Source organism: Glycine soja, chromosome 8, assembly GCF_004193775.1.
Source record: "Glycine soja cultivar W05 chromosome 8, ASM419377v2, whole genome shotgun sequence".
NCBI classification, from domain to species: domain Eukaryota; kingdom Viridiplantae; phylum Streptophyta; class Magnoliopsida; order Fabales; family Fabaceae; genus Glycine; species Glycine soja.
The window spans coordinates 46,266,121-46,293,720 of NC_041009.1; the positions used below are offsets into that span (position 1 = coordinate 46,266,121).

At 32.9% G+C, this 27,600-nt stretch overlaps 2 protein-coding genes and 1 pseudogene across 3 annotated transcripts; 2 read left to right on the top strand and 1 right to left on the bottom strand.

The window, feature by feature from the left end:
* Positions 1–3,800: 3,800 nt before the first annotated feature.
* LOC114423681 (EPIDERMAL PATTERNING FACTOR-like protein 9) lies at positions 3,801–5,209 on the bottom strand. Of its 2 annotated transcripts, none has more exons than XM_028390523.1 (3): positions 4,499–4,734; positions 4,292–4,353; positions 3,801–4,195 (listed from the first exon to the last, which is right to left on the bottom strand). In XM_028390523.1, exons 1-3 carry the CDS (start codon positions 4,560–4,562, stop codon positions 4,013–4,015), a joined length of 309 nt encoding a protein of 102 aa, XP_028246324.1. In that variant the 5' UTR covers positions 4,563–4,734; the 3' UTR covers positions 3,801–4,012. The 2 variants fall into 2 exon arrangements, with proteins under 2 accessions (XP_028246324.1, XP_028246323.1); XM_028390522.1 differs by lacking the exon at positions 4,499–4,734 and adding an exon at positions 4,741–5,209 and having other exon boundaries at positions 3,907–4,195.
* Positions 5,210–17,462: 12,253 nt separating this feature from the next.
* Positions 17,463–18,331, top strand: LOC114423584 (annotated as a pseudogene).
* Positions 18,332–19,251: 920 nt separating this feature from the next.
* LOC114423683 (ubiquinone biosynthesis monooxygenase COQ6, mitochondrial) lies at positions 19,252–27,429 on the top strand. The gene is made up of 10 exons (XM_028390525.1): positions 19,252–19,412; positions 19,534–19,645; positions 20,841–20,940; positions 21,310–21,453; positions 23,100–23,158; positions 24,814–24,881; positions 24,964–25,015; positions 25,527–25,700; positions 25,845–26,444; positions 26,990–27,429. The coding sequence occupies exons 1-10, from the start codon at positions 19,405–19,407 to the stop codon at positions 27,203–27,205; spliced, it is 1,533 nt and encodes a 510-aa protein (XP_028246326.1). The 5' UTR covers positions 19,252–19,404; the 3' UTR covers positions 27,206–27,429.
* Positions 27,430–27,600: the final 171 nt, after the last annotated feature.

The window sequence follows — 27,600 nt, forward strand, 5'->3', positions numbered from 1 at the left end:
AAGTAGCTATTTCTACAAAGTCTAATTAATTACTGCACCTGAAAAGATTGCATTGGTGAATAATATGTTGTAAGGAGCAAGCTTCTTAGTTCTTATAGTGTAATTTGGGGAGTACATTCAGTAATTGGAAAAGAGAAATACGTTTACCAATTGTAGAGTATGTTACTTGCCATCCCTACTATCCTGTTTGTTTCCGGGGCCGGACTTAGGGCCCAAGCATCCCAAGACTTTAGGTCCCCAAAAAAATGTCCTAATTTTTTTTAGTACTAATATGCCTAAAAAAAATTTATTGTAAAATTATATTTAAAAATAAATTTTAATTAAAATATTATAAGTATCTGTTAATCTTTTTATTAGTACTGTAGGTAACAACTAATGAGTAACAACTCTTCACCAATATCATAACTTTATTTAGAAAAAAGGGATTTAATAGTTAATAGCTAAAGAAACTCAAAAACTTTTCTTTTATTTCTATTCTCTTTATTCTTTTCCTATTCAATCCAAATTCTGTCTTCTTTTCTCACTCTCTCTCATACTTCTCTGTCTTCTCACCTGAACAATTGGCATTTCTTTTTTTCTAGTGTGTCAATATCAAGTAAAAGCCAAAAACAGATTGACATTATTGTCTATTGAAAAAGAAATGTTAAATAAAATTAATTACGACAATTTAATTGATGATTTTACATCACAAAAAACTCGAAAAATTAATTTTCAATAAAACAATGATAATTTTCAATAAACTATTTTATGAGTAAATAAAAGATCTCATTCTTAAATTTGTTTTAGGCCTCTCAAGTCCTTAAGCCGCACCTGTTTGTTCTAGGGCCTAATTTTGACCTGTTAGTTTTTTTTTTTTTTTTAAGAAGGGCCTATTAGTTGTTAATTTCAATGTTTTCATTGGTTTCGGCCTATGACCATTTTTAATTTATTTTTATCAAGTTAACTGAGCAATTAATCCTTCTAAATTAGTGTTACTGTCCCATGATTACTATTTAGCATAGAAAATCCAATATCATCAGCACCAAACCAATTTGATAAAACTGAGTCACTTTATTGTATTTTATCATCAAACCAAATTTATAACTCGACCAAGATACCAGCATTCCAAATCCTTGTTATACAACCAAAGATTCTAGATATAAAATTCAAGACATGCTAATATCGTCCTTCGTGGTTGTTACTTGTTGCTGCTTAAGGGGTCGTCATTGAAAATTTGAAATCTAGATGTATTTGTGAAACTTCTAAAACCACACACAACATTGCTGCAGCAATTGCAATTGTAACATGAACCGCAATTTAAAACCTTACTTGGTCTATAAGAAACTTAAGCATCTCAGCCTTTCGTTCACATATGCATCAATCATCATGCAGAGTCAATAATTCTATTCCTTTAGGATTGTGTCACTTCCACATGACACCACAACCACTCTTCATCACGATTCTCATCCTCGTGATTTAAAGAGAGACAAAGAGAAGGGCCAAAACAATTAACACCATGCATGCTTCTATCAGGTGAAAATAATAGGAGCTATCTTGTCATTGGTTGTGTCTTCCAGTGACATGAACAATCTCAGCATTATTCTACTTTTTGGTGACAAGACAGCTAGTTTTTATAACTTTAGCTGGTTTAACATTTCTCCAACCATGTAGATGGAATTTTTTTTTTGACTGGTCGAAGCAATTTTTATTGTCTTACATACATTTGCATTCTGCTCCGATTGACACTTGCTGACGAGTTTCAGTTACGTGGCTATGGTTTCCACATTTCAGATGCCTGATAGTGGGTCATTAATAATATCACACTCTTTCAGCCAATTTCACTGTTCTTTTCCTTCTCATAGTTAGCATTCACATTGTGTTTTCTGATAAATTATAAGCATGAGAATTTAGGAGATGTTTTGCACTTATGGTCATGTTTGGATAAACTTCTCAATAAATACTTAGAAGTTATCTGGTTTAACTTCTCTAAAAGCTAATTTTAACTTATGCATAACCTAGTTTTAACTTATGAAAAAGACCTAGTTTATTTTACCTTTTTACTGTCTTTTCTTATAAGATTTAATAAGAAATCTATCCAAAGAGAGCCTTAATGTCCATATTCTGAATGTTATACATTTTCTTTTTGTCTTTGGTTCTATCTTTTTTATTTTGTTTGTTTGAGAATTTTGGTTCTATCTTTTTAGTGAACTCAATTTGTATTATTCTTGCAGTCTTATTTCTGTTTCTAAATAACAAAACATATAGCAAAAATTCATATATAATTTTCCGTCCAATTGTACTTATTTTAACAAATGCTACCTAAGTCTTCAGATTATTGGCTATCTTAAGCTGGAAGTACTACTTTTAAGTCTGCGATCCAAATTAGTTTTTTATTCAAATACGGCCACTGAGAAATACTACTTATTACCATAATGAGCAAGCAAATGCTATATATCATTTGTGGTAAGTTCAAAATTTGGATAAAAAAATCAATCAGGGGCCAGAGCAATTTATTTACACAATTTGTTTAAACATATCTTGAATGAATAAAATGCCTGTGTATCTATATCAGGAATGTGCAGTGAAATGATTAGATTGAATACACTGATTATGAAGATTGTCAAAAGTACTCTTGATTCTGTGTAACTAACTGGTAAGATGAAGCCAAGCACATGACAACATATTTACGTCTGAAGGGGCTAGCTTGCTTTTACACAGTGTATGGGACCTCCCTGCATATATGCATGTTCTGCATTTTTCAAATTTAGTTTTGCCACTTTGTGCAATTGAATGGAGTTCAAACAAATTACCCATGTGAGCTCTTGGTTTCTTATGCTTAATATTTGGGACCACTTTCATGTGCCAACTTGCAGCGATAGCTCACTCTTTTTTTCTATATTGAGAATCTGAAATTGGCTACACATACAGCTTTTCACATTGTCACTTGTGGCCATCAATTTGCGTACAATGGTTCTTCTTAGCATAACGAATATTAAACTATGCTTGTGCTTGTTACATAGTCTCCTTGAGCATTTTAAAATTCTACGGGTAATTACATACACAGCAAGCTAGGAATAGGCTTGCTATAGTAATATATCTGACCATATTTTGTGTATAAGCTGCAGGTTGCATTATATACTAGTTAGTGGCAATGTCAAATATCAACCAAAACAATGTTTACAAGTTTAGCTTCAATCTTGACCTATAAGTTAGTGTACAATGGTTCCTACATAACAAGTACTTACCTATGTTTGTGCTTGTTACTTAGGTCATGTTTAAATAAACTTATTCATAAACACGTATAGGAGAAAGAAAATAAAAAAGATGCGTTGAGCTTCTGCATAAGCTAAATTCAGCTTGCATACCTTACCTTTCGGAGAAATTAAATGAGAAAAACTTCTATAAAAGTCACTAGTGCGTTGGTTGATTTTAGCTTATACGATAAGTTTAGTTTATTTTATCATCTTATTTTCTTCTTCTAAGAAGCATTTATGAAAAAAATTATCCAAACAGTGCCATACTCGTTTTCTTGAGCATTTTATGTTTAACTAGGTTAAACACAAGATTTCCTCCAAAACAAAAATGGTGGGGTGAGAAAGTATGTGCACGCGTGAAATTAAATGGCATTCCTTACACACACAATGAGCCAATTGAGACACGTCAAAGATTCTAATAACTTTGACAATGACTTTGGCTGCATCAGGTTAACATTATACAACAACAAAATTCAGTTTAACAGTATGCGGAGCAAAAATGGCACAGGGTTAATATAGAGAATCACTCAACCAGTGATAACTTAGGGAATAGTAAAAATACCAAAATGAAACACAGCAAATAGGCTTCTTCTTATTATTAATTGAATGACAACATAGCAAATGCAAAATTTTTGCACCTTTTAGCACAGGCACTCACAACTGCTAGCTAGAATAAGGAATTGAAGTTCTCTTGGCAGTGACTTACAGGAGATAAACTCATGTCTACTAGAACTCAAAAGTTACATTATGCTATAGAATTCATTATGGACTATCATATATCATCTATGACAAACACATCTGTAGTGGTATGGGCTATTAATTGGGTCATTTCCCTCTACAGGCACTTGCTCAGCTCTGCATTTATACTTACAACCTCTACATTCATTGTACGTACAAGTTGGTGCAGTGGATCCAATCATTAGTCTCCTAGAATTCCTCATTTTCCATGCCTCATTGCCATCCTGAGATTCCACATGTTCAATGCATAAAGTTAAAGTGCAAATGAAAAATCTACCCATAAATTCAAATGAAATTGTTGATTCATGTGTTCGGCTCACCTCCAAACTTGGTTCTCTTTGGGGTTGAGGGGATTGAGATACCGATTCTTCTGTTCTAATTCCTGCAACAATAGAGTGGCAAATTTAGGATACACAAAAAATGCAATCTCAAGAAACTAATGGAAATAAAATTCATCAACATAGGGAAACTGAGCCTAGATTGTTCCTCTACAAAGTTTAATAAAAAATACAAATGAATGGTAGCACCTGGCAAAATTAGAAAAGTGATTTTCTTTAAAATCCTGTGAATACTCAATATGAAGAAAACCATTAATTGAAGAAGCTCCACAATGACATAGAAGTGAAAGTAGGATTCTTTAGTATGAGAAGAAGATCCAAAATCATAAAAGGAGAGAGAGTAGAAGAAACTAGGTGAAAATAAGGTGAGAATTGAATGGAACTCATATGAAATGAAGAATTCATGTAGAAGAGTGTGACATGACGATGACCTTGCGTAAATTTAGATGCAAGAATTAAGGTGAAGAGTAGCAAGAATACTACTTCAGGTAGTTTTGTGTCTCTCATTCTTTCCACTTTTGTGTTGCAATAACAACTTTGAAGGTAAGAGTGTTGATGGTGAATGTATTTAAGGGATAAATATGAGTTTGTGGAAAGGATAAAGATGAGTGGAAGGGTTGAAGGAGAGAGAGAGAGAGAGAGATAACGGTGTTGTGGTGAATTAATGACCATAAGAGATAATAGACTGCCAAAATGTGCAGTGAGACAGAGGAGCATGATCAAGAGGTACAGAATGCTAACTCATGGTGGAATGGAATTTCTAGACCCAACTAGAATTACAAGAGTGCCCATATCCTAGTTAGCCTGGCCATAGTGAAGATAGTGATTGGTTTGACCTCTTGCCTAAAGCAAAAGTGGTGTTTCCATGCAAAAGAATCATTTGGAATGGCCATAGCAATAATGTGAAGACATGTCAACTACTACCCAACGTGCATCATCCAGGGTTCTCTCTCTTTTGGATGTCCCTTCAGATTCCATTGAAAAGATCTTCAATAAATGTACAAAATCACATGGACGACAATTCTTTCAAACTTCATAAGTGTCATTTAATGTGGTCGATAGAGGGGGTGTTGTAAGTTGAATCTTGTGTCATGTTTTAAACATTAAAAATCAATTGCCCCAATTCTCAATAAACCAACTCTCATTAAGTTTCTTGAAATACTTGCTTATGAAATGATGGTTCTGAATTTTATGTTGCTATATCTTAATTCACTTTGTACTACTGACTTTCTGAAATTTCAAGAAACTTTTAATTTTTTATCTAGGTGTTGCTGGCATTTGTATTTTTAGGATATTGATTAAAAAAATAAAAAAAATTTATTATGAAAATCACGTAAGAACATAAAAAGATATCATGAATAATACAATTTTAAATATTCAAATAAAAATATTATTTTTTCTGTTCTTATTTATAAGAATAAAGTTTAAAATGATGTTTATTTTTTAAGAATATTAGTTAATAGAATAGTTTTTAAAAAATTAAAAATTTAAGATAAATTTATTAAAATAAACTAAATTAACTATTTTTTTAAATTTTGATGAATTAATTAATTAAATATCATATATATATATATATATATATATAAATGAAGAAAATATTTTTTTAAAATTTATTAACTAATATTTAAAGAATACTATTTAACATTTATCTTTTATTATCAAGTAATAGAGCCCTAGGGAGGCCAAGTACATTTTGTAGACTCAGCTTCCCCAACTAAAGGTAAAATCCCTTACGCTCGCAATTTAACAGGACAAAAAGTATAAACTCATCATCCTCAGTCTCTTTTCACTGTAGACCAGAGCTTCTTTTTCTAGATACCACCTTCTTCAATATCACTAAACTACACCCCTCTTCTTCATCTCACTCTAGCTTTAGCATCAGCAGAGTCTGTGGCAAATTGTTTTTTTGTTTGCTTCTGTTGCTTCATCTCGGGATTAATCACCCTCATTTTTTTTTATAGATCTTAATAAATAAAAAATTCTATTATTATAAGTTAAGGTTGTAATCATTATCAATTGGAGCCTTTTCCAAATTTGTGTTCTACAATATCCACACATTTTCTTTTGGTTTCTTTAACACCTTGGATTAGAATGCTTAACATTGTGTTCTTGGTTTGTTGTATTGTATCCTGGATGAGCAAGAAACCAATGAATTCTGACCAAGACTAGCGTGTCCACTTTTACAAGTGATTTGTTGTGGACCACGTTTATCGACCATAGGATTCATCTCACCCACACAACCATGTGATACACCTACTACACTAGATTATTTTTCCTTCTTTCTCTATCTTACCCTCTTCATTTCTTCTTTCTCTCTCAAACCACCCTCCCCGTCTGTTCTGCCGCCACAAAATAATTCGCCGCCGGTCATTGTTGTCGGAGGCAACTTCCGGCGATAGAGCGAAAACACCTTCCCTCCCTCCTTTTTTTTTTCCCTCCTTCTCAAACAACAAAGCGCGACCATAGAATTCAAAATCGAACGAATCAAACTACTGAAATTAAAACAACCGTAATCACAATCAACATCGGCGATAAGAATGGATCAAAATTTGAAAGCAAAAAGAAATTGAAAAGCTAAAATAAATAACAACAATGATGAGATTGAGGGAAAGAGGATCATCGGGGAAGAATTTGAGAGGTGCAATGCTCTTTGACGAATCGTCCGCCGCACGGACCTTCGTCGGCGTCACCGTCAACCGCCATGGGTTTTAACGGTGCTCTTCTTGGAAACATACCTGCGTTGGCGGTTCGCGTGGCTAGTGAAGAAGATCTGGCGGTGCGGTGTGTTCCGACAAATCTTGTGGTGGGTTCTGGTAGATCTCGTGATGGTGGTGGCGGAGCTTGGTAGTGGTGCGGTGGTTCCCGACTGATCTTTGTGGTGGCTTGAAGAGCTCGCGGGGGGTTACGTTGTCGGCGCCGAAGAGATCACCGGTGACGGCAGCGCTTGTCGGAGAGTGGTCGTGGAAGACAGCGGGAGGGAGAGTACGGAGAAGAAGGAAGGAAGATCGAGATTTGATGTGAGAAGGTGCACGATAAAATTATACACCTAAATTAATCTGAAGGCTGATAATAGTGATCCACCAAAGATCACTTACCTTCATGGTCCACTGTAGACATCGTCATGAATATTCTAAAGTCAAAACATTTTATTTGGAAAAAAAAGTATTGAGCCCCTTAAACTTTATTTCTTTTATAAATAGATATCTTAAAATTTAATTTTATCTTAATTGATCTTTAAAATGTATCTATTTTTGCTAATAGACATTATAAGCTTTCATTTCATTTCATCAATCCTAAACTTTACCTCTTTGTAGATAGACACCTAAATTTCAATTTCATCTCAATTAATTCTTAAAATTTATCCGATCCCTAAATAATCTCTTATATTAAATTGGAGGTAAATTACTAAGAAAAAAAATCTGTTTATTTGTTTAATCTCAACTATTTATTAGTTTTGTTTCTATAAATCACTTTTCCAAATATTAAAATATAATAAAATTTAGAATTAAAAAATCAAATAAAAACTCTCTTGGTCAATGTTATTATTTCCCCTTTTTATATATATATTTTCTAAATTCATATTCCTTACTATATATTTAAATGTGAAAAAATGATTTGTAACAGATCAAATGAATGATTAACATTTAAGATGATAAATAACTTTAAAAAAAGCTATCCGTAAAAATGTTAAATTTTAAAAATTAATCAAAATGAAATTAAAGTTTAAAGTGTCTATTAAAAAAAGTTAATGTTTTTAATACCAAACATAATAAATATAAAGTTCATTGTGTTTATTTGTGAAAGAGATCATGTTTAAAGATTAATGGGGCAATATTAAAAGTTTAGGGTGTAGTCAAATTTAAGGGGATTTAATGCTTTTTATCCTTTTTATTTTTCTTACCTTTTGGTTTTATAAAATTATTAATATGAAATAACATAGTTCATAAATAATCTTCATCCCTTAAGTCTTTGTTAAGAATTCAATTTTCAGGGTCCTTGTATATGAATAAGCGTTTATTGAGAGAGATTAATTAGTTCTTAAATAATTTTTCATACCTTTAAGAATTACTCCTGGCCAAAGGTGCCAGGATTGAACCAAAAACAAATATTACTAGATGAAATGAAAATTGCTTAATTTATTTATTTTTATTACTAATACTAATACACGGGTGTTTAATTCATGAGGAAGTAGTTGAAGTTGGATGCTCTGTGTTTTTTTGTTGTTGTTCTCTGTGAGGTTGAGTGGATAGTAAAATAATAGAGTTTTCCTTTTATTAATTAATTAATCTACTGGGTTTTGTGTGAATGGGGGTGTACGGTTATTGCTGGTGTTGGTGAAGACTAAAGTTAAACCTGATGAACAAAGTGCTCTGCAAAGAGAGAATTGCACTGCTGCAGCGGTGGGAGGCACCAATCTGGATTCATTTTGGAAAATAGAAGCTGACATTTTTACATTATTATTTTTTCTTTTTGTGCATATCATTAACAAAAGAATACATCATGCAGAATGCAAGAGTGCTACAGGACATGACAATATGAACTTACTCTACTGAAGAAGAACAGGAACAGCCTGAAATGATGAAAGAAAAGTTTGAAATGATGAAAAAACTCATTGTGCACAAGGATATCTCCAACTTGTAAGCTTTCATTTAATTGGTACACAGGAACAGATTGAAATGATGAAAGGAAGGTTTGAAATGAAATGACTAAAGAACTGTCAGTGTGCACCAGGATCTCTCCAACTTGTAAGCTTTCATTTAATTGGTATACACTTTGACTAGTTGCAGCTTGCAAGTATCTTTCATTTAATTTGTTAGGCTGACGTTTTATTATCATTAATTGGTCAGATATTACAATACAATTTTATACTTTCAATAATTATTTTGCGTTATGTTTAGATTGCAATAATGTTCAACTAGCATTATAAAGTATAAACAGTGTTAAAGTGAGGCAGAATTTGAACACAACACCTACCGGAATTTACCCTTGTACTAGCAAGAAAAGGGTTTTGTATATAGGGAAATGGTTCTTGGTTGTAATATTTACTGATGAGTAATGCTTCTATCACAATTTTTATCTGGAAAATGTTAAAATAGATAGGAAAAAAGAGAGAGAAAGTGAAAAGAATGTAATAAACTATGTGATGAAAAAAGAGAAATATAAAAAAGAAAAGGAGAGGAAGAGAGACGAAAGTTAAAGTATATGCACAAATATAATTAACCATTTAATCATAATAAAAAGAGACAAAGAATATAATTTTCGTGAGAATAGTGTAAGATGTTTGTGTAAGTACTGTTATTTTGTTAAAATTTTGGTTGTCTAAAAAAAGGGCTAGCATGAATAGTATCACTCTCAATCTCAAGAATAACTTTTAAATTAGTTTGGATTAAAATTAAACTAGTTTGGATAGCTCAAAAGACTTTTACGGCAAAATACTGTTACACATTTGACCATATTCATACGTTTTTACAGTGTTTATTGTTGGAAAAATAAAACCAAAATGAAGGAAAATAAATATGAAGAAGATGCACAGTCTTGAATTAAATAACGAAATAGCAGTAGCAAATTAAATTTAATTGACAACGCACGAATAATTCATTATAACATACAATAAGCACAAGAAAGAAAAATTAAGGGAAGAAAGATATAGCCTGGGTTGAAGCGCGTAAACGCTATCCTTAGAGAGAAAACGCCCCCACTGCACGGGTAAGAAATTCTGATTGCGCTCCTCTCCCAAGATACGACAACCCGTTGGTTCCGATCGTGTGCAGCGAAAGGATCCCCGAACCTTATGAACACCAATGCTCTTGCTCTCACAAAAATTAAGTTTTGTATAGGAAAAGAAAGAGATAAATTGTTGGCAGAAAGAAACCAGAGCTCTCAGTCTGTCATTTCTAGAAGAGAGGAAAGAGATATATATAGGCATTTTGCAACAACAAAATATGACCGTTAGAAATATGACCGTTGGAAAACCAACCTACAGTTGTCACAACAAATATAACAAACTAGTTTGACTCATTAAAACAAAATCTTAAGAAAATCTAAAATAAATATTTTATTTTATAAAATAGAATTAATATATTTATAAATTTTAAATTAAAACACAAATATTTATCAACATTCCCCCACATAATTTAAAATTTTAAAGTATATTTTCTAAAAGATAATTTGTATAAAAACATAAGAGAAAGAGCATGTGATATTGTATTTCGGTATAAGGAACCTTCCGGGTTTGAGCCTTATACCTAGTGTTTATGAACTTCCATCCGAGAAAAATGTAGTGACTTGATTGTCTTGAACTACATATTCTTTAACCGGACTTTAGTACACAACCCCTACAATATTGGCGTTCAATTAGGTTCTAATCAGTGGTAGCGCGTTACACGGCCTTGCGCTTGTATCTTGTTTCGTGAGTGTCCTTTAGAGATTAGCCCATATCTCACAGTGGCGGCCCCACCACCACACTCACTAGGTGAATCCTCAAAGAGTGAGTTGTGACCCTCACCCCTACAATAATTGTCATCGGGTTCATTAAGAGGTATTTTGTTTTGTTTTTTTTTTTTATCAAAAATACACATATATAAATACCTCAACCTTAATATTGCCACAATTTATAATACACCTCGTCATAGGAATGAGAAACGGAACAGCTCCGTCAAATTTCATTTTGGTGTACTTTAGTCAACAAACAATTTCGTTGTTACCCGTTGAACTCCATTCATGGGATCACCAATCACACGGAGACGGGTGTCCATTGTTGTAACTAAATAATGGGCTTTAATCCCATTCCCCTCGACGACTCAAGTACTTGTTGACGCGTCAACCCTTTTGTAAGCGGATCCGCAATATTATTTTCTGACCTGAGAAAGTCAAGAGAAATGACACCATGAGAAATCAAATTTCTGATAGACTTATGTCTCACTCTTAAGTGTCTTCTTTTTTCATTAAAATTTTTGCTAGTAACTTTAGATATAGCAACTTGACTATCACAATGCATTGGAATTGGAGGTATAGGCTTATTCAACAATGGTAGATCACATAACAAATTTTTAAGAAACTCAGCCTCACTAGTAGCAGTATCTAAAGCAATAATTTCTGCTTCCATAGTAGAACGTGAAATAATAGTTTGTTTAGCAGATTTCCATGATACTGCACCACCAGCTAAAGTAAAAACATAACCACTTGTTGATTTTGTTTCATCAGAATCAGAAATCCAATTTGCATCACTAAACCCCTCAATTACTGCAGGAAAACATGTATAATGAATGCCATAATTGATGGTTCCTTTTAAGTATCTAAAAACTCTTTCTAATGCAATCCAATGAGAATGATCAGGATTATTAGTATACCTTCCTAATCTACCAACTGCATATGCAATGTCAGGCCTAGAGAAGTTTGTCAAATGCAACAAAGAACCGATAATTTGAGAATATTTATGTGAAGAAATTCCTTTACCCAAATTTTTCTTTAGCTTGATGGATGAGTCATAAGGAGTAGAAACAGGTTTCACATCAAAATAATTAAACTTCTTCAACAGCTTTTCAACATAGTGTGATTGGGTTAAAATCATGCCATCATTTTTCTTTATAAGCTTAATACCCAAAATCACATCTACAGGACCAAGGTCCTTCATATCAAAATTTCTAGACAAGAAAGACTTCACATCATTTATGAATTGCATATTACTACCAAATATCAATATGTCATCCACATACAAACATAAAATGACACATCCATTATCATCAAATTGTTTCACATACACACATTTATCAGTATTATTGATTTGAAAACCATACGAAAGAACAACTTGATCAAATTTTTCGTGCCATTGTTTTGGAGCTTGTTTCAAACCATATAAAGATTTAACAAGTTTGCAAACTTTCTTTTCCTTCCCCTGTTCTACAAAGCCTTCAGGTTGGTTCATATAAATTTCTTCTTCTAATTCACCATTTAAAAAGGCAGTTTTTACATCCATTTGATGAATTTCTAAATTAAAAACACAAGCAAGTGCAATTAAGACCCTAATGGTAGTAACTTTAGAAACAGGAGAATATGTATCAAAGAAATCTACACCTTCTATTTGTTTACACCCAATCACAACAAGCCTTGCCTTAAATTTTTCTATAGATCCATCAGTTCTTAATTTCTTTCGAAAAACCCACTTACAACCTATACTTTTACAACCAGGGGGAAGATCAGTAAGAAACCAAGTTTTATTATTTTTAAGAGAACTCATTTCATCAATAATAGCTTCTTTCCAAAAAGGTGCATCAATAGACCTCATGGCCTCACCATAAGTTTTAGGATCATCTTCAAGCAAAAAGAGCAAAATTCAGAACCAAAATCCTTAACTTTTTTAGATCTTTTACTCCTCCTAGGTTCAAACACAATGTCCTTATTAGTATTACTACAAGTAGACAAATTAGAACAAGAAGTATCACAAACAGATTTAGACAATTTATTTTTCAAAGGAAAAATATTTTCAAAGAAAGTAGCATCTCTAGATTCCATAATAGTACCATTAGAAATTTCAGACACTTCTGAATTAACTACCAAAAATCTATAAGTAGTACTATGCATAGAGTATCCAACAAAAACACAATCAACAGTTTTTGGTCCAATTTTCCTTTTCTTATTAATGGGAATGTTTACCTTTGCTAGACACCCCCACACTTTAAGATATTTCAGGTTTGGTTCTCCTTTTCTCCATAGCTCATAAGGGGTTTTTTCAAAATTTTTATAAGGCACTCTATTAAGAATATGACATGCAGAATACAAAGCTTCACCCCACATATTACTTGGTAAACCAGAACTTACAAGCATAGCATTCACCATATCAAGCAATGTACGATTCTTTCTTTCCGCAATACCATTAGATTGAGGAGCATACGGAGGTGTCACTTCATGAATAATACCATGCATTTCACAAAAATTACTCATGTCTAAAGATGTGTATTCTCCACCTCTATCGGAACGTAAAATTTTAATTTTTCTTTCTAATTGATTTTCTACTTCTGTTTTATATACTTTGAACTTATCAAACAATTCACTTTTGTGATTAACTAAATACACATAACAATATTTGGAGAAATCATCAATAAAAGTAATAAAATATCTCTTACCACCACGTGTTAACACATCATTACTATCACATACATCACTATGAACCAATTCAAGCAAGTTAGTTTCTTTTTCAATACATGTAGTAAAACTCTTTCTAGGTTGTTTTGCTTGAATACATGTTTCACATTTTTGTTTTAAATCAATGGAAGCCTTAGGAATAAGATTAAGAGACATCATTCTTTTGATAGAATTCAAATTCACATGTCCAAGTCTAGCATGCCATATATTAGAACATTCAACATTTGCAACAAAAGAAGAAATATTGGATATTTTATTAATAGAATGAGACATAAGATTTAACTTAAACAAACCATCACAAATGTAGCCTTTACCAATAAAATTACCATGTCTCGTAATAACAACTCTATTGGATTCAAAGACAACCTTGTACCCTTGTTGGACTAACAAAGAGGTACTTATTAAATTTTTCCTAATATCAGAAATATGATAGACACCATCTAAAACAATAAAGTTTCCCGAAGATAGCTCTAGCTTCACTTGACCTTCTCCTAACACATGTGCCATACTCCCATTCCCCATGCTCACAGTACGTGTGCTTGATTCCTGATATAAAGAAAATAATTTTTTATCAGCACACACATGAACATTAGCCCCGGAGTCTATGAACCAATCATTTGAGTTAAAAACACAATTTAACTCAGGGCTAGTGACATGGTACCTGTCAGATGGGGAATCAGAGACAGCACTGGTGGTAACAACATTAGCCTGCGGTTTAGGGAAAGACGTGGGCTGGCGATGACGTTGAAAACAATTCTTAGCCAAATGATTAGCTCGCCCACAAACAAAACAAAAAATTTCATTCCCCGAATTTTTATCCTTAGGCTTATTGTTGTTATTAAAAGCATTGTTCTTATTTTTAGAAAATGAAGGCTTTCTACCAAATTTATTTTTGTTAAACCCATGCCTTTTGAAGGACTTAGAGAAAGGTTTGCTAGAGCTCTCAACAAGATAGGCCTTAGAGTGAGAATCAGATTTTTGCAAGTGTTTTTGAGATGAACGATGTTTATCCTCAATGCGAAGACAGACAAGCAAATCATCAAAGGTAAAACTTTCATGTTTATGTTTCAAGCTTCGAGCAAAATCAGTCCACGAAGGAGGCAATTTTGATATCATGAAAGCCACAAGCATAATGTCAGGCAAAACAATTCCTTTCAATTTCATGTCATAAACAATGTTTTCAAATTCATGGATCTGATCTGAAATAGATTTTCCATCAATCATTTGAAACTCAATCATTTTTTCACAAGAGTAACGACTTAAACCTTTTTCAGCAGATCCATATTTCAATTCAAGTGCTTCCCATAACTCAACAGAAGTTTTGGTATGACAAAAAATCTTATATATGTTATCAGCCAAAGCACTTAAAATGCGTCCATGACATAAAATATCTTTATCAGAAACATCATGCTTAATGGTTGCATCAGTTTGAACTATATCAGTAGAGGAAGTTGAAGTTTTTATTTCTCTTTTAGAAATCACAGAGTATAAATCCAATTCAGTAAGCCAGAATTTCATTTGTTGTTGCCAACAGAAAAAATTTTCACCCGTAAATTTTTCAGGCTTACTGGAAAGGGACTTAATCATATCCATGGCGGACATTTTGATAAAATAGGATGCTACTGCAAAAAGACTATGCAAGAAGAAAGTGAAAAAATAAAACCTTTTTCTCTCTAAGACTGTTGGAAAAATAAAACCAAAATGAAGGAAAATAAATATGAAGAAGATGCACAGTCTTGAATTAAATAACGAAATAGCAGTAGCAAATTAAATTTAATTGACAACGCACGAATAATTCATTATAACATACAATAAGCACAAGAAAGAAAAATTAAGGGAAGAAAGATATAGCCTGGGTTGAAGCGCGTAAACGCTATCCTTAGAGAGAAAACGCCCCCACTGCACGGGTAAGAAATTCTGATTGCGCTCCTCTCCCAAGATACGACAACCCGTTGGTTCCGATCGTGTGCAGCGAAAGGATCCCCGAACCTTATGAACACCAATGCTCTTGCTCTCACAAAAATTAAGTTTTGTATAGGAAAAGAAAGAGATAAATTGTTGGCAGAAAGAAACCAGAGCTCTCAGTCTGTCATTTCTAGAAGAGAGGAAAGAGATATATATAGGCATTTTGCAACAACAAAATATGACCGTTAGAAATATGACCGTTGGAAAACCAACCTACAGTTGTCACAACAAATATAACAAACTAGTTTGACTCATTAAAACAAAATCTTAAGAAAATCTAAAATAAATATTTTATTTTATAAAATAGAATTAATATATTTATAAATTTTAAATTAAAACACAAATATTTATCAACATTTATTTAGGATGATTTGGAAGGGAATTAATTGGGAAGAGTGAAAGGGAACCAAATTGGAAATTTTATGGTTTGGTTGGGTTGCAAAGATAAAAGGCAATGAAACAAGATTTGTTTCTCTCCCGAACATCCGTGAAATGTATTTAAAATCATGATTTTTTTTAATCATCTTATCTTGTAAGAGTATTTATTGTTTTTATCAATAATTAATTTTTGATAGAGATTGATCATTATTTTTTAATAAGATTCTTTTATTTTAATAATATTTTTTTCATCCATAAAATTTAAACTCAAAATCTTATTTTATTTTAAAATCATGATTTATTTAAAAAGATAATAAAAAAATTGATAAATATATTAAGAAAAAAAAAGAAGAAAATATAGAAAAGCATGAAACTAAAAATTAGTTGTTTAAAAACAGTTATTTCAAGTGATATTTAAAAAATGTTAGAAATTATTAAAAAAATTGACTTACCCAACAACCAAAAAAGTTTTTTAACTAATAAAAAAAAATTAAAAACTTATCAAGATGTCTTGTCGATCATGATCTTGATATGTTATCAAATCACTTCATTATCTTTCATGATTTTATTATTTTTATATCATTTTATATTTTTTAATTATTTCAACAACTAATTTTACTAAATACTTATAATTTAATAAACTAATTCTTTTAGCTTCTAATTAGATTTTCTGCTAATTTTGCTAAATATAACCTAAATTATCATTGTTTTGCATATTTAGTGACTAAAATAATCATTTTTCTTATAAAATATGAATGTTTAAACAATAAATTATCATCATTTTAATCATTACAAAATATGTTTGTTTTAACTTTTGTCCTTAAAAAGTTTTAGATAACACTTTAAACAATAAAAAATGTTATATACAATGTTTTAAGTTCAAAAACCAAAACAAACACAAGGATAAAAATGAAAAAAAAGCGTTAAATTATAGAGAAAAAAAACATTAAAACCAAATATGAATGCATGAATTATATAATAGATAATGTATAACTTGATTTATTTTCCGATCTTTTGAAGTTTTCTTCATTGGCAGAGAGTGATGTTGATATAAATATAAATTAATGGTAAATTCTGTACGTATAACAACATATTTATCATTTAAAAATATTTTAAATTATATATAACAACCCTATCCTAATAATCTTATAAACCTAAGTTTACATTAATACTATTTTTTAGTGGTAAGTACAAGTATCTTGTATATATATACTTTCTGTCAAAATATACTTCTAGCATGTTTGGAAATAATAGAGAAAAAAAAATCTACCAATTAAAATGAAAACTTCAGTATTTTAATTTTTTTTGTAATTTATGATCACTGCTTCCCTAGCTCCCAAATACTCAAGTGGACATGAAGCTTTGTAGATATTTTCATAGTATATTCTCTAAAGAACATTCTATCCATCCAAACACATTATGAGCTTGATCGCATCATATAACGAATATCGTTATCACTTTCCATTATTACGTAAAGTCTACGAAACATGATCGGGACTCATTATATTGACTCCTGCTACTTCCACCGGCAATCATGGTATGGGCGCGGAAGCTTGCATGTCAGAAATGTCTGCTGAAGGATTCAAATTCAACATTAATTCCACTATGACCCCACATTCGTTTTTCTTCATAAGGAAATTAAATCATGTATTCCGCATACAAAACCATATTCTTAATATTATTCCTGTATATGCACTTGGGGTGCAAAAGCTGATGACCCTTTAGGGCAATGAAAATATCCCTCAAAGTTCCCTCCACCGGCTTTGTTGTCACCACATATGGCGAAGACCAAGACAAAGTCTACGCGCTAGGATTTGGTACGATTACTGCTTTTTAAGGTATAGTGAAAGGAGTTTCTTTGGTGAGGTTGATACATCTTTTGGTATAATTCTATTTCAACGTTGAAAATATGTGAGTGACCCTGATGCTTTTAACAAAAAGCTTGGGGCTCTGATGTGCTCTATCGTGGTGCCGAGTGAGGAAGGGCTTGGGAAGGGAAAATCTGCCTTGTCCCCATTTGTGACACTTTATGCTTTGGTGCAATGCACTAAGGACCTATTTGAGATATCATGTGCTCATCATCAGTGTTTGGCTATTGCAATGAACAACTTTCCTATTTTTTGCAGCAATCGTAAAGGGTGTAGAGTGTTATACAGTTCTTGTTATGTTAGATATATGAACTCTACCCTTTTTTCTTCCCTCTTGATTCTAACAAAACAGGACCTTCAAATACTGCAAAAATCAGCGTTTATACTTAATTAGAAGCTATTCTTCTGCTATGCCAAAAGTGGCATTCTTGGTTTGCTTGGCTGGTATCAAATTACCCTTTTGTGGAAACTATTGCTATCACCCCTTGAACATAGAAGCTGCAATTGAAAAAACTTTGCAACTAAAAAAAAAAAGAGTAAAATATACGTCGACCAATAAGAAGACTTTGTCTCAGTGATTAGTATTAATCAAAGTTGTTATGTTATGTCTGTAGACAAGTGACATCAATTTTTTCTGTTTTCCATGTAAGTGTGACACGTTTTGATTTAGATTTGTCAAAGTAATATTTGTTGCGTCTACCTTGACTTATCTTCCTTCACTAGAAGTAACGTTTACTCTCACTTATCTTTTTTTTATTGAAAGTGACGTCATTCAAATCTCCGTAACTTATATTAAACAATCTACTTCTAGTCAGGATTACATCACGTTTCCGAAGAAAACGTATAAAGTCTCTGGATCCTGTGATGATGAGTAATGTGCTTCTAATCCTTTGTTGGTGTATTTGGTTTTAAGCAGTAATTTGACAGGTATGATTTTGGCAATGTATTGAATTTGCAACAAATAATGCAACGTGGGTGACTGGGTCTTAAAGATATTGTAGTTCAATTAAGCTGGCAAATTGAATCGCCAGCTGAAATATAAAAATATATGACTATGAACAAGTTCGAAAGCATATACATGTGGACGAACGACTATATATATGGTGTTGTTTAAACTAAAGTACATGTTGTTTAAAATTATATGAAATATTATAGGATTCACTGTAGTAAAGCTGATGAGATTTAATAGGATTCATATAAAATTATATGATTCAGTATAATCACAAACAACAATCAAACATAAATTCCTTAAAATTCTAACTTTTATTTCATTGTGAAACTAATGACGTGATATTTTATTAATCACATTAATTTTGTCAATTACATCATCATTTAATGAAATCAAATTAATAATAAATATTAAATGTAAAAATCTAGAAAAATCAAATAGTAAAATAAAATAAAAATTTAATAAATAATAATCTTATGTTATGAACAATATATTTTAAAAAATAAAATCACAATAGAAATTTCTATTTACACTTTGCAGGATAAAGCAAGGGCATGTGGGGTGTAGAAGTAGAAAAGAGAGGTGAATATAGCAATAGCCTCACACAACACAATACACATGTCTTCTTTTGACGTGATTTGCAGTGTGTCGACGTGTATTCAGCACACAGCATAGCTCCTCTCTCCCCCATGGTTTGGAATCGAATGCCGTAGAAAACAAAAACAAACCCTTTCTTGTAGCATTTCTAAGCTATCACAGCTCCAGCTCCTGGTTCCACTTTCGCTCTTCACAAAATGAACCGGTAAACATGTTTTTCCATTTTCCACTGTTTTCATTCTCATTCCCTTTGCCGCAAATTTTCCATTCAAATCCTCTCTCTCTCTGGGGATGTTTTGGGTTTAACTGTGTGACTGATATAACAGAGTGATAAAGAAGACCGTTTCAAATATCTGTGCTCTCAAGGTTCCAAGAAAGTCTTTTTGTAGTACTGAGGGTGTGAAAGTTGCTGGTTGCTCTATTCCAGAGGTTTCCAATGTAAGCAAACAAACATTTCATTTCAATAATTCTATTTTTCTTTTCATCTTTCAATTCTGCTGCACTAATTACTCGTCCCTATGTATGGATTGGATTGGACAAAATGCCAAACCAACTCAGGGTAGGTATTGGTAGCATTGATTTTGAGATAGTTAGCCGATTTGTATATGGGAATGATATTTAAAAGTCTGTTGGGAAGAATTGATTATTTTTGGATGATAAAGTAGTAGTATCACTATTGTTGTATAAATATAGATAATTTGTGGATCCGACACCCAGAATCAAGGTTATAAAACCGCATCGGCCACAATTTGCCGTGATAACGACAAACATGACGAAACTGCAACACAATCGCGACCAATATTTAAAACATTACCTAGAATCAATTATCTCGCCAACATAAAAGCTAAAAAATTGTGCTTCTCTCGGAAATTCTGCTCACAGTAGAGTGTAGAATTGATTTTGGGAATTCCAAATGTTCCTCAGACTCAGAATCTATATGCTGCCCCATTTTCTCAGAGCAAATGGCCATTTGGATTTATATTCAGACATGCACTCACTAGGTTGGATTAATCAATCAAGGTTATACATGCTCTTGGGGTTACAACCTGTGATGCTAGTCAACTATCTTGTTCAACCACTGTTTTTGCTCCAACACTTTTGAAGCCATATCAACAACAAACTAAAACAAAAAACCAAAGTTGGACAACTGGCCGTTACTCCCTCAAATGAGTTTCTCTATGCATGAACAGACTGTAATCATTTTTAACTTGGGCAACTAGCCCTCACCCCCATGATCAACAAACTCTATGAGTTTAACAAAGACTGAAATCATTACTGTGTTGCGCCACTTGCCCTCACTTCCTTGAACAAGCTCTGTGATTAAATCAAGCCACAGCCAAGGGAATACTATGTGACATGATGATACAATCCTTTTCTTGTAATGATTTGAGGTGGATTATAGGCTTGTAGCATCATATTTTTAATTTCTGGTTTTTACTTCTATTTTATCTTTCAGTAGTTTATTCTTGTAACATTGATTAAAGGGATGATTGTGATTACTCATTTCCAGCTTTTTTTTTAATCTTTGTCTAGTGTCATCACTTCTTCCACACCTTGCATCTCTGTGCATTTTCATATTATTTTAGTTTATATTGAATGAAAATTGCAAAATTATATTCTTGAAAATTTGCAGGACCATGAGAAGAAGCAGGCTATTAGCAAAGTTATTCCACAATATGATATTGCTATTGTTGGAGGAGGCATGGTTGGCATGGCTTTATCTTGTTTCTTGGGTAGGTAATAATTATTTATGTCTGTACTTTGTATTCTGTAATTTGTCATGAAGCGGGCTAAGCATGATAATGGTGATGAAGGGAAGTATTAAAAAATGAATGAGAGAGAGAGAGTGGAAAATAGTAAAAAAAAAAACATGATGTCTGGGAACACTTTTATCTGGAAAATCGTTTTTTTTTCCTTTCCTTTTTTCAAAACCACTCCCTAGAAGCTGTCAACAAAAGTGATTATTTCCTTATAATAAGCTTTTATCCGAACATGCATTAAGACAAGCATACAATGAACACAAATAATTACCTAATTTATGATGCTGCTGCTGTAGAGTAATGTTATAACCTCTTAATCTGGCTAATATTTTTTTATTCCAGCAAGTAATCCAATGACAAAGCAGTTGAGTGTTGCAATTATTGATAGCAATCCAGCTCTTGGAAGTAGCTTGCACATCAAGAAGGAAGATCCCCCTGATCCAAGAGTCAGTACAGTAACTCCTGCTTCTATTTCTTTTCTCCAAGGTATCAAGTCCTTAAGGTTTGTTAGTCATTAATTACTATCATTGTGGTTTCAATTTCAAATTCTCTTTTTTTGGGTTGTCTCTTTAGAAGAAAAGGCAAACTTTTACAAGAGAAAAGGAGGAAAGTCCTACTGTGAAGGATGAGTAATTATCCAATATAGAGTAAACAAGGTACAGCAAGAATATATGTAAAATAAAGAGCAAGAATATATGTAAAATAAAGAGCAAGAATATAACATGGCTGCTAAGTTCTTCTACATAGTAGAAATGGAAACTCCCCTGAAACAGCAATAAACAGAACTGCAACGATAAGCCACAATCATTATCCTTTCCAATTAAAGTTTACAGGAATAGGGACATCCTCAAATATGAGGGTGTTCCACTAGCCAAATATAAATACACAAAGGAGCTGTATAAACTGCACATTTCCAAAAAATGTTTTCCTTCTTTCTTTCAAAAACCTAAATAGTGAACTATGAAAAACCACTTCAAAGCATAAGGGAACACAGAGAAAGATGTTAATTGTGAATAATGCACTTGTAGTAATTGGAACTTGGTTCAGCTATAGAGAATATAACATCACTTAACATAATGATTTTGAAACCTGAGGACCTTATTAAAAGAAAATGCCCTATTTGTACATGTCACTATGGCAACTAAAAAAAAATGGAACAAATAATATGTATTAAAAACTTGACTCACACTTACATGCATAAATCAGGAATAGTAAAAAACTTCGTACCCCATTGCCCGGAGGCTCTTCGCTATGCGAAGGTATGGGGGAGGGATATTGTACGCAGCCTTACCCTTGCATATGCAAAGAGGCTGTTTCCGGATTCGAACCCATGACCAACAAGTCACCAAGGCACAACTTTACCGCTGCACCAAGGCTCGCCCTCATAAATCAGGAATAGTAATTAGTAATAATCATCAAGGTCTAAGTCTAATTAAATTAGTCATGAAACACAATATTCAATGTTCAACACAGAAATCATAAATATGTCAAACCTTGAAGGCGTGTAGGAATCTAAGCATTGTTTCCTACCTCTTAAGAGATCTGAATGGCATTCCTGTTCCTCATTAAAGTTCAATTCAGTGATGCACAGCAGTCCTTTTGTTTCTTTTTTTTTTTTCAAACACAACCATGTGCATATGAGAGGATTGAGTCTCCCCTCAATAATTTTTTTTATGTAAAATACATATTCTAGCTGTGTATCTTTCTTTACTCTTGGCTCAATGCAGTTTTAACTACATGCTAATCTGATTATTCATGTCACTCACAAATCACAATATATTCTCTTATGTTGGACAATCTATTGTTTCACTTTTATCTATATAACTGTCAAGTTATCATGACCTCAAAGTTGGTGTGCTCAAGAAGTTGTAGCACAAGTTTTCTGCACTGACTGTCTCTCTGCATGTACCGTTTCACTTAGCATAAAATAAAAGTAATTAGTAAACATAATGACTAATTGGACGGGTGAATGCCATTGCTTCAACATGGTGTCATTTTGCTTTTATTGTGTTTAAAGTCCCTGCTTAGGTTACATGAATGAAATTGTAGCATCAAAGGTACTTGGACTTTTGCTTTTATGATAAGGATGAAAACATGTTTTATGTAGAGACTATACTTTTGTCTATTTTCAGATGCTGGTGCATGGAAATATGTTGAGCAAAATAGACATGCTTATTTTAATACAATGCAGGTAACCTTTTTTCTCTCTCACCCATTAACTTTAGTTATTAATTTTGCTTTCATGAATAGCTCAATATGCATGCTTTTGAGCAAAATAGACATGTTTTTCCATTATGTGTATATCACTTATATGATTGTTTGTCTACTGTTTTGAGAGAGTGAGTAGTTGGGATTTAGTTTGATAGACTAGGTTCTCAACTTGTATTTTGAACAATGATGAAGTCTTGCAATTTACTTGCCCTACTTACTCCATGGATGACATGCCAGATGGATAATTCTGTCCAAAATAAAGGAAGTGAAATAGTGCATTTTATAATTTAATCATTGATGTCAACTTCACCAAAGATGCTAAGGCAAGGTGCATGAAGGGTTTGTACCCTTCAGCAGGTGCTTGCTGTTTTCCAATTTTTGGCCTTTGCATACTGTGTTACCTTTGGTGTCTTGGTAAGCTCCTTATTTATTTGTTTTGTTTGGCTTAAAACATGCATAACCAAAAAGGAACTGCCCACCGTATTTTAAGATTAAGATTATTACAGATGATATTAGGGTTATTAGTCTTATTGTAAGTTGGCCTGCATTAGTTGTCTTTTCCTTTTTCCTAGCAGCAGGGCTGTTAAAGCTCTACTCACAATAATATTCCTCTTCTTAACCTCTGCAACTATTAACTGTCCAGTCAATTCCTGCAATACCTTGCTCTGCATTAACATTTTTCATGTATTTCTTCTCACAACAAAGGTGGGTCCAGGGTCACAAGATCCAGAATCATTCATACTGATCTCATCAGCCCTGAAAATTTCCAGTAGATGACTTTGTTTTTAGATGATATTTGATAAAACCAATGAATGGTTGCTTAGATAATATTTATTATTGAAGGTTAGTTGGAAAGTTAAATTACCTCAGTGCCAAGGCCAGATATCTCCCTTGCAATGAGCAGGGTAAGCCAATTCCTTAACTCTCCATGTGAATCTCACTAGGATGCTGATGTTAGAATACTTCAATACTCAAAGGAGCTCTTGAGAGAGGGAGGCTTGCGATATGGAGATAAGGGGCATATGGAGATTTGTGATGATCATACAGATGCTGATTGTGCTAGCACTCTCTTGGATAGACACTCTACTTCATGATACTATGTTCTAGTGGGAATATGATTTTGTGGAAAAGCAAGAAGCAATCTAGGGCTGCTAGATCAAGTGCAAAGGCTGAATTTCAAGTGATGAAAACTACAACTTGTGAACCATTTGGTTATTATTATATTTTTTTATAAGCATTTGGTTAAAGTAATTGCTCACAGATTTTAACATTTGTGAATCACAGTCAGTGTTTTTAATGGCAGATGGTGGAAGGTCAAAATTCCGCCATATAAACACACCATTGTTGCCTATTGCACCACCATATAAAACTTCGTACTCCATTGCCCAGAGGCTCTTCGCTATGCGAAGGTATGGGGGAGGGATGTTGTACGCAGCCTTACCCTTGCATATGCAAAGAGGCTGTTTCCGGATTCGAACCCATGACCAACAAGTCACCAAGGCACAACTTTACCGTTGCACCAGGGCTCGCCCTCTATTGCACCACCATATAATCACATATTTTAACATTTTTCTTTGACTACACTTTTTATCCCATTATTCAACATTTCATGAATTGTTCTGTATCTCTTTGCAGGTCTGGGATTATACTGGTTTGGGGTATGCTAGATATCATGCAAGAGATGTAAATAAAGACTTTCTAGGGTAAGTGTGAACATGTCATCATGAAGTAAACATCTTTGCAAAACATCTATCACATTTCTAATTGGAAAAACTTGATCACTAGGTGCGTGGCAGAGAATAAAGTGCTCCATAATGCCTTATTGTCATGTGTAAAGGTATAAATTTGTATTTTCTGTCTGATACACAATATGTAATTACTTGGCTAGTAATTTTATAAACATTTAGCCGCTTGGACAATGTTCTAAATTGGAGGTTCTTTATATTATTCATAATTGTAGTAGTTTTTGGGGTTGAAGTAGGCCTAGTTCATTTATAACTGATTCATGAGCTAGAAGGTTTCAAGTTTTAATATTCTGCTTTCACTTGTCTTTCAGTAATAAAATACGCTCTGAATAGTAAGCTTGCTAACACTAGTGTTAAATGTGAATGAGATGAAATACTTTCATATCCTTGGATGTTCTAAAATTTTATGTAATTCACCTGGTTCAGTATGTTTTAATGCCAAGGCAAAATCATTAAGTCACTACTCACTAGGTCTAGCTATGTTTAGGCTGCTTCCATTTTTCTCCATTAAAAACCTTGCTTAACTCATTAATTATCTGAGTAAAATTTGTCATTCTGGGGCATATACTTGCGTTACATCGAGAACTGCAAACTTCTTGACAGGATTCTGATTTCAAGACAACAATCTATCCTTTGAGGTTAAGTTCAATGACTTTGAATACAAGCTCTATGTCTATGGCGGAGGAGAATCCAACATCCAAAGAACCACCATCTGCTCAAGGTCATGGTGCAGAACTGCAGCTTAGTGATGGCAGTAGCATATATGCAAAGTTGGTGGTAATTTAAATGTGTTATGTTGCATTGCTTTAAACGTGTAATTTAAATGTGATGGCAGTAGCCTATGTTACATGCTGGAGGCCAATTAGCAATCCTCTGATGGTTCTAATTTAATGTCTATTTACAAAGATGCTTGTTTTGAAGGTTGGCGCTGATGGAGGAAAATCACATGTTAGGGAGTTAGCAGGAATCAAAACAACTGGATGGAATTACTCCCAGAATGCAATAATCTGCACGGTGGAGCATACTTATGAAAATGAATGTGCATGGCAACGTTTTCTACCAACAGGTCCAATTGCTCTTTTACCCATGGGTGATAAGTTTAGCAATATTGTTTGGACCATGAGCCCAACAGAGTCAAATAACCGCAAGTCAATTACCGAGGAAGAGTTTTTAAAGGATGTGAATTATGCTTTAGATTATGGACATGGACCTCATCCTACATCAAGCTTATCAGGAACTCGAGACGTGTTCTCTTGGTTTAAAACGGATGCAACACTATCAACTAATGAATTCTTTGAAATTCCTCCAAAAGTAACAAGGTTGGCATCTGAAAGGATGGTGTTTCCTTTGTCTTTAAGGCATGCCAATTCCTATGCATTGAAACGTGTGGTTCTTATTGGGGATGCAGCCCACACAGTCCATCCTCTTGCTGGTCAAGGAGTTAATTTGGGTTTTGGAGATGCATTTTCTCTTTCAAGAATTATTGCAGAGGGGATTGCTTTGGGCACTGATATTGGAGAGGTATGTTATGTAATGTGTGTGTGCATTGGAGTGTGTGTGCATTGGAGTGTGTGTTCCTGGGTTTTGTGATCATTTGCTGGTTGGAATCCAAAGGGTTTCCTAGATTCTCTATCTCTCAAACACATACACACTATATAGGTATAGAATTTGGTATCAAACTTTGCAAATATACACGTGAATAATTTTGTACAAATGTTAAGTTTTATGAACTTAATTTTTTTCACAAAATTTAAAAATCGAGACTGTCACACCACTATATTTTATTTCAACATAGATATGTATATAAAATATAAGTAATTTTCTATTATCAAATTATATATATCCACGAATGTCTAAGTTTTTGAAATTTGGTATATAAGATTATTCAGATAATATTATGAACCCATGATTATACTGATAAAATTTAACATTTGTAGAAAGTTATTAAAGGTGTAAGTTTGCCAAATTTTGGCATATGGTGTCAATTGATCCTATATAATTGGACTACTAATCTGTACATACATATAAATGTAATATGATTCTTCTTTGTTCATGCTGTTCTGCAGGTAAATATGTTAAAGAAGTATGAAGCAGAGAGAAAAACAGCAAATATTATGATGATGGCAATCCTTGATGGCGTCCAAAAAGCCTATTCTATTGATTTTGGACCTTTTAATATTCTGCGAGCTGCAGCCTTCCATGGGGCAAACTATATATCACCACTCAAAAGAAGTATCATTTCCTATGCTTCAGGGGAACATAAATTGCCCATTTTCTTCTGAATACAGAAATGTCATTTAGGTTAAGAAGTGGACCTACAAAATGCAGGGTGAGAATATCAACTCCCTAACTTATTTAATATATTCACTTTACTTTGGAGATTAATTAGTCTCTTGATTAACTTTGAAAGTTTACATATGTTGAATTAGGGGTGTTAAAAAAAACTGGTTCGAATTGAACCGGATTGTAACCGAACCTAAATCGAATTGATTTTTTTCCCAAAGTAGTTGAAGAAAAAATGAGTGCACTATTTTATAAAATCAATTTGATTAACTGAATTGTTTTTACAAAAAATCAGTTCGGTTAACCGAACTGATTTTTATTTAAATATTATTTTTTTGAAAAAAATAGTTCAAAAACTAATTTGAAAATCAATTCGGCTCTTAAAACTAGTTTA